Source organism: Gossypium hirsutum, chromosome D05 (genome assembly GCF_007990345.1).
Source record: "Gossypium hirsutum isolate 1008001.06 chromosome D05, Gossypium_hirsutum_v2.1, whole genome shotgun sequence".
In the NCBI taxonomy this organism is placed as follows: Eukaryota; Viridiplantae; Streptophyta; class Magnoliopsida; order Malvales; family Malvaceae; genus Gossypium; species Gossypium hirsutum.
The window spans coordinates 2,373,726-2,382,343 of NC_053441.1; the positions used below are offsets into that span (position 1 = coordinate 2,373,726).

An 8,618-nucleotide genomic window follows, 5' to 3' on the forward strand; every position below is an offset into this window, starting at 1 on the left:
TTTAGGGATAAGTTTTTAGGTGAACATAGAAGGGGGAACGGCTTTGATGCACGCATGCATGCACGCGAGCTGGGTCCAAAATTTTGGCAGGTAGATTACAGTAGTCCAATAATAATAATAAAAAGGATAAATGAAAATGCCAACTCTAAGTAATTAATTAACAGAGCCTGAGACTGAGACTGAGAGAGCCTTTTCCCACGGCTCTGTTTTAGTTTCAGTTTTCGTCTTGGTCTTCCATTTTGTTCGTCGTCTCTCGTAGCTTAGCCTGCTCAGTCTGTCTCTGTTCCACGGCCCCTTTTAAGGACTCTGCCAGAAACCCAGCATTGCCAAGTCTCTAACTGCACGTGTGTCCTGTCACGTGTCATTACCTTCTCTGTTGTCTTTTGTACTTCTCTTCTTTTTCCCATTGTTTTTATTTACTCACCTTCTGTTGTTTTTATTTTCCTTGCTTTAATTTTTTATCTTTTCGAAATTAAATTCAAGTTGTAAATGCAAGCGTACCGCACTGTAAATGACTCTGGGATGCGTTTAAATTCGTGGATCAAAGTAACTAATACTCTAATTAATTTGATTCTAGTTTTCTTCTTGGTAACATATGGATATAAATGCTACATGGGAAATACAAATATTTAGTATGGTATTTTGACTACAAACAGGGAGTTGAATTACCATGCAAGGGTAAATACTAAGAAGACGAGAACAGCGAAATACTAAAATATTTTACGTACACATTCTCTTTACCATGTTACCGGAAGTGAAACAGAGCAGATCGGAGAACTGCCGACGGCTGGAGGATGACGCCATTCATACGAACAATAATAAAACCAGAACAACAAACTTCGTAAAAACGCCATTTACTTCTCGGAAATTGAGCCATTCTGACAACTTCTGACGTATTTTTTAAAAACTTACCATGAATAAAAATTTAGAACTGTTTAACCATTAAAACTTCAACTAAAAAGGTTCTTTATTGGAAATGAGACTAATAAATTTTTTTTTAATTATTAGCGACTTATTTATGGACCATAACTTTCGAATTTAATCTGTTGGATTATACCATGATTTACAAAGAAAAAGAAAAATGAACAAATTTAAAATTCAAGTGATTTATTGATATTTTATTACAAGCGAGTCAGTGACAACCCTTGAGGACAAAAAAGAGAAAAGAAAATAGAAAGAAAACACGACCTCAACTCATCTATTAATATACCTAGCTATCTCAGTTGAAAATCAAACCATTCTATTCTATCTTCCTATCTTTGAAGCGAAGCTTAGTATCCATACAAAGTTAAGAGAAAGCGAAAGGAAAAGTAGAGAAAGAGATAGAGAGCTTCTACGAGAGTGTCTTTAGTGAGTTAAAGCGAAAAACAACAAACAGGAGTTGCTTCATCTTTGATTCCCCTTTCTTCCTCTTCTTGCTTATCTCATCGGCGCCGTCGTCGTCATGTGTAATCAAACCACCACCGCGACCCTCCCAAACGTATCATCTACTCCATCAACCGAGAAATCATCTCAAACCCACCTTTATTTCAATGTTCTACCACTCTCCAACTCAATAAAAGATACTGAAAATAAGCACCAACTGCAACAACATCAAGGAAATGGATATGTATACCCTTCAGTCTCAGAGATCAGTGCAGAAGTTAAATCACTTTTCAATCTGGCTTTCCCCATAGCTCTAACCGGTCTCATTCTCTATTCTCGCTCCTTCATTTCCATGTTCTTCCTTGGTCATCTCGGAGATATCCAACTTGCTGCTGGCTCTTTAGCTATAGCTTTTGCAAACATCACGGGCTACTCGGTTCTTTCTGGCCTTGCTTTAGGTATGGAACCACTCTGTTCCCAAGCCTTTGGTTCTCAAAGACCTAAACTTTTATCTTTAACCCTTCACCGCTACGTTATTTTCCTCTTATGCACTTCCATAATAATATCCTTTCTTTGGACAAACATGTTCAACATTTTGGTTTATTTTCACCAAGATCCTGATATCACCCACATCGGCCTGAGATACTTGCTTTTTTCCCTCCCCGACCTTTTCACCAACTCTTTCATTCACCCAATCCGCATTTACCTTCGTGCTCAAGGTATCACTTTCCCCCTTACTTTAGCAACCCTCATCGCCACCGTCTTCCATTTACCCATCAACTTGGTACTCGTTTCCCGCTTCAACTTCGGTGTCGCCGGTGTTGCTGCCTCCGCTTCCATCTCTAACCTGTTCGTTCTCATCTGCTTGGTTGTTTACATTTGGGCTTCGGGCCTCCACGAGCCCACATGGATGAAGCCGAGTTTGGAGTGTTTAACAGGCTGGAAGCAGCTGCTCAAGCTAGCCGCGCCGAGCTGCGTCTCGGTGTGTTTGGAGTGGTGGTGGTATGAGATTATGATCGTTTTGTGTGGGCTTTTGGGGAACCCAAAAGCACCGGTCGCTTCAATGGGTATATTGATCCAGACGACGTCGTTGATATACGTTTTCCCATCTTCACTGGGTTTCGCGGTTTCGACCCGTGTTGGTAACGAACTAGGTGCGAACCGTCCTTACAAAGCGAGATTATCAGCTGTGGTGGCGGTGCTTGTATCCGCCATGATGGGCCTATCAGCTTCTACATTTGCATCGGGGATGAGGGATAAGTGGGCCCATATGTTCACCTCTGATTCCGAGATCCTACGACTCACATCCATCGCCCTTCCCATCCTAGGGCTATGCGAGCTTGGGAATTGCCCGCAAACGGTGGGATGTGGGGTCCTAAGAGGGAGTGCCCGTCCTTCCACCGCAGCCAATGTGAACCTGGGTGCATTCTATCTGGTGGGTATGCCAGTGGCAATTGGGCTCGGATTCTATCTCGGAGTCGGGTTCCCTGGGCTTTGGTTAGGCCTGCTTTCGGCGCAAGTGTGTTGCGCTTTGCTTATGTTGTTTGTGGTGGGATCCACTGACTGGGACCTACAAGGTAGGAGGGCCCAGATGCTGACGTGTGTAGATACAAGGCTGCCTGATAATTGTGATGATAATAATAAGGGCGACGAACATCAGCCGTTGATCTGCATTATGGTGACTTCGGCTGCTTAAATAACCCAAGTTTAATTAGTAATAATATTAGAGTCTAATATGTAACCTTTTCTTCTTCTTTTTTTCCTTTTTCACTTTCTCATTTGTTTATTTTGCGAATTATTTTATATATATTTTTGTGAGGAGGTGGAACAACTTAACTGAGTTAAAAAGTTTTTTTTTCCTTTAAAAAAAAAAGTCTTGTTGGATACAGTATTTTGTGTGACATACATTTCCCAAGGATTTTCTCCTCTCAATATTCCAAAAATGAAGAATAATTAAAAGTAATACATATTACAAATTATTATTTTAAAGATAATACATATTAAAAAATTCATTTGTCTATTTTAATATGCTTGCCTTCATGACGTAAAACCAATGTGAAGCAAAAGGAATATTGTAAATTTATCAATGGATAAGACAATTAAATCTAAATTTAGGGTAGATGTTGAATTAAGCAAACTAAAGAATACAAAATGAAATTTTTGTTTCGAATGACACGTACTAGAGACCATAAAATGCTTTAGTTGGTGTCTCTTATTTGAGATAGTGTATAGATATTTTGAGAGGGTTAAAAACCAAACAACTCGTGAGCTGAATGAACATACAGTGTAAATGCTCAAAGATTGAGACAAAGATTGGTGAGCATCATGTAAGAGCAGACGACAGAATCATCCCAACAAACGACACATGGCAAGGTTTTTTTTGTTAGGATGAATGCATGGATTACAACCCCCAAATCAATAAAGCATGCCAAAACAAAGAAAGGGTTAAAATTCGGTTTGGGTGCTAACATCATTTGTTTTGTCCATTATCTTAGCAGCCAATACCATCTGTTTCATCATGCATTTAATTTGGAGGCTTTCCAAACCAAACCACCGTGCTGTGCTGGCTGCCGGTGATGGACCGTCAATGAAAAAACTCGAATTTATTGGTGTTAATGTGTAAATTTATGCACTATCAAATATGATTTCTTTCTGTCAGAGGAATTGAGTATGTGTTGTGTCAATTTCAATCTTTAACTTTTGGTGGGCAAGAGCGTTGGGTGAAAGAGAAATGGCATTTATTTCAAAAAGTTGAGGCTACTGTATATATAATGACTCGTCAATGTAATATGTTTGTCATTTGAAAGATACAATCTTTTGACATTTTTATTTCTATATACTTTGAACCACTGAATTTTAAACAATTATGATAAAATAAAAATTTTAAAATCTAATCATGGATTCACTAAAGTTGACAATGATAGATATCCAATGAATTATCTAGAAGCTTTGGACCGGTTTTTATTTGAATGATATTGGGTTTAATTTAGTTTTATGTAATAATTTGGTTTTGTAAAAAGAAAATAAAACAAATATAATTAAACTATTAAAAGAAAAAGTAAAGAAGTAAAATATAATAAAATTTAAATTGAATAAACGTAGAATTTATTCGAAATTATTGAAGTTGTTCACCACATAGAATTTAGTCCCACATCAAAAACAAATTATTATGATTTAGTAATCATTATCAACAAATCAAGTTCATGTCAAAAGTAGACTTCAGATTAAAGGGTCAACTGGCAATGCCACTTTATTCAATTTTTATTACAAAAGTTTGGGGAACAATAAAAATGACTACAACCCTTTAGAAAGAGTGTTCTTTCTTCCCTCGGAAAAGAAGCACCAAACAAAAGAGAGGGTTGTCTGGTAGTTGGAAGTGGGCTAAAATCAAAGCTGCTGTTTTTAATTTCTGGATGCTGAGATTGCACGAGGGGGTATCAGTTCTTAATATTTCACATCAATCACCCCTTTTATTTTGTTTTTGACAAATTTAACTATTAATATTTAATTTAATTTTTAGTTAAATTTAGAATCTATTTTCTTTAAAATAATTAAGTTTAATTATTAATCTTTTAATAAAAATTAAATTATATTTTATCCCTTAAATAACTTTTATTTTACGTTCTCATTGTACAAAAATCACTTAAATAACTTTTATTTTTGTAAAAAGAATTATATTTTATCCCGTAATCACATTTTTTTTCAATTCAATGCGAAAAAAATATACCTATAGCGAAAAGTAATTTAATTAAAGGTTTTTCTTTCAATTAAAACATTTAGTTTGTATAAATTGCTACTGATTTTACATTAATTATATGCTTGGCTTTATGCAATTTTTTATGTGATTAAACCTTAGGTTTAGTTAATTACTATTTTAATAGTTTTATCATGGCCAGGCCGGGCCTAGAAAAAATTTCAGCTAGCGTCCTAGGCCCGGGCCCGGCCCAAAATATGGGCTTAAATTTTTGTTTGGGTTCGGCCTGGGAAAAAATTCTAAGCCCGAGCCCGGCCCGGCTCATTTTTTTAATAAACACCAAAATTGTATTTTAAAAATAAAAAAAAAAGTATTTTAAAAATGCTTTGAAATTAAAAATATATATTTTATTATATTCGGGCAGGGCCCGGGCCAAAAAACGTTTTGCCCAAGGCCCGGCCTATTTTCTAAACGAGCCTCGTTTTTTGCCCAAACCCATATTTCAGGCCATATATTTAACCGAACCCTCCCACATTTCGGGTGGACCGTCGGGCAGGGCCGGGTCAGGCCGCCCCATGATCACCTCTAGTTTTGTAATAGTTTTATATTTCACCATATTATATATTGATTTATTGAGTGTGAATGTTATGCATTAATTTATATAATTTTTTATTATCTTTTTACAATTTAACTCCACAATAAAAATTTTCTAACTCCGGCCCTACATATAAGATAAAAAGTTTCATATTAGTATGAAGTATATGTAAATTATCACATAAGTTGGTACGTCAATATTATTAAAAGATTTATGATTTAGTCAGAAGTTCGATTACAAAAACTATTTGACTTTTTTTAAGTTAAATTTAAAAAAAAAATTAAATTGACAACCTTTTATTTCATTCTTTGCTGTTGCCATTAGAATGAGGAGCAGAAAGTTCATTCCCCCCCTCCGGCCCTGTCTTTTCATCTCTTCTACATGTGAAAGCAAAAAGATGTTTTATATGGATATATTTGACATCCATTTGTTTGGATATAATTAACCCCAAAGGAAGGGGCAAGGTTAGGGCAGTACAATGTCTGTGTTTTCTTTGATATGGGGGGTCCATCCCCATCAAATCCACCATCATTATGTTTTAATGGGATATTGATTTCCACCACTTAGCTTCCTATTTGTGGTGGATAATGTATGGGATAAAAGTTGAATCTTAAATTATAGGTACAGTTGATTACAAATTTTAAAAGTATTTCATAATTTGATTAAGGAAGATCCAAAATTGTACATTTATTAAGAACAACAATGGATGATAATTCATTTACAATGCTACTAAACACTTTATTAATGAGAATATGGAATGGTTGGTTTAAGTATAGATATAATATTGTATTTATATTCTAATACGTGTTAGATAAATATATTGAGTACAAGTATGTAAAAGAAATTTTGAAAAGCACAGATAACATACATATGGTATAATGTTTATATAATGTTTATATATATTAAAAATAATAAGAAGAAAGACCAAAAAAATAGATGTGAACGAAATTTTTGCAGAAAGTTCAAAATGGATCAATTATTGTAACTTTCTCAAAAATAAAACCCCAATTTCTAAACATGTTCTACTCTTAATCTTTTAAAATTATTATTTCTTTGACTGTCATTTAAGAATTAATACAATATCTCCCTTCAAAATCGAATACTGCCATTTGTGTACTGGATATGCCATTTTTACTTTGTTCAGTCTATATATAGAGAGAGTGAGATGAGAGATAGAGTATGCTTAATTAGCTGGCCCAACCAAATATCCTTAACATAAACCACGACCTTCCAGTCCAAATCAACAAGCCAGCTGCTGCCTTTTGCACCAGATATATGACCATAATTCCTGCAGCTGAATATCCTTACATTTGTTTCAATATAAAATATAATGAACATGAAGAATAGGTTTATTTATGGTCCTATATAGCTCCACAGACTCTAGTTTTATCATCAGGCTTATGCTTTCAAACTTAATTATGGTTTAAGATCTGTAACAAAATTGCTGCTGTAGTACTAATGACTGATAAGAAATTGGCATTTGAGGAGATCCTGTCTGGGAAAGTGAAAACTTTTTCAGGGATTAGGATCTTGGTTGGTGCAAAAGCATTTAAAAAAAAGATGATATTATTACATGCCATTTGCCTGCAGGGAGGGAGGGAGTGTTCAACACGCCGAAATGAAAAGGATGTGTCATCTCCATAAAGTAAAAAAGATTTTTTTTTCTCTCAATTTCAGTGTCTCGCCTTTCTCAAAGTCACCCCCCCCACTGTCTGTTCTCTTTTTTTTTAGCATATGTTAAGAATCATATTGTACCGTCTACTTCAACTCTTGCTTGTTCTGGTACACCACTCATTTAAGAAGCACTTTCAAAGGACTACTCGGTACAACACGTATTTTATGGGGAAAAAATGTACTACTACTACTTTATAGAATCATTCATAAGAGTGGCATTTAGCTTGTATGCAACCATTGGCAAATGAATTAAATCATGTTTTCCTAGTTGAACATAAGTAGCTAGATATAGATAGCTAACCTTCTCTTGGTTTTAGATCAACAAGCAACAGTTGGGGTAGGTAGATATTTACACATATAGCAGTCCAGTCAAGTCCCACCATGGATGGCCTATATATCAGTTATATTAAGAGAGAAAAAAAAGGGGGTGGGGGGGTCATGGTTGCCATTCCTTTTCTAGTAGTAAAATAAAAGATCAAGTGTTAGAAAGAGGGACAACATGATTCTAGACCATCATGCTTCTCACATGGCTACTCTTTTTGGCAACCACTCCATTTTCCATTTTTCCTTCAATATCATACATCTCTCTCTTTGTCCCTTGGCCTTATCTAAATCTCTCTCTCTCTATCATGCCATACTCTTTCAAGGGCTCCAAAGGCCCCTCCACTATCACCCCCTCCCAACCAAACCCATCATGGCTGTCTCTCCATATGTATGAAACTTTATTTTTGTACCTGCTATATTTAGGACAAACTTGAAACGAGAGCATTGCAGGGCTAAGCTATATTAGGGCAAAAGCGGGTTAGGGGGTTGGCCTTTTGTCCTCCTTGTAAGCAACAACTGGCAACACAACACACAAGAAAAAAAGAAAAAGAACACATATGAATATTCTTCCTCAGCTGCAGCATTTGGCTTTGCATTTAGTAGGGTTTGGTTTTCCATGATTTGTTCAACTATAATGTTATATTTATTCCACAACTTGCCATGAAATGTCCCTTCACCATCAGTCTAAACCTCCTTCTCACATGATACATTATATGTACTCCAACTTTTCTAGAGCATAGCCGGCATGTCAGGCTTCCATTACAAGTTGGGTCCACTTTAAAATGGGATGACTATAAATATATATATATCAGCTGGTATACGTTCATCAAACAGAAGCATGCAAGCATGTGCTAGTGTTGTGTGTTTATCATGGTATTTATTTTGGGTGCAACTTGGATTTAGAATAAAGAATATATTGTTAAATCAAAAAAGGTGATACAGCTAGGGGATATGTAGAGCATGTAT

General features: G+C 35.7%; 1 protein-coding gene across 1 annotated transcript; it reads left to right on the forward strand.

The window, feature by feature from the left end:
• Positions 1-1,136: 1,136 nt before the first annotated feature.
• On the forward strand, positions 1,137-3,230 carry LOC107907184 (protein DETOXIFICATION 52). Its single transcript, XM_016834440.2, has one exon. The coding sequence runs from the start codon at positions 1,445-1,447 to the stop codon at positions 3,059-3,061; it is 1,617 nt and encodes a 538-aa protein (XP_016689929.2). The 5' UTR covers positions 1,137-1,444; the 3' UTR covers positions 3,062-3,230.
• The last annotated feature ends 5,388 nt before the right edge of the window (positions 3,231-8,618 follow it).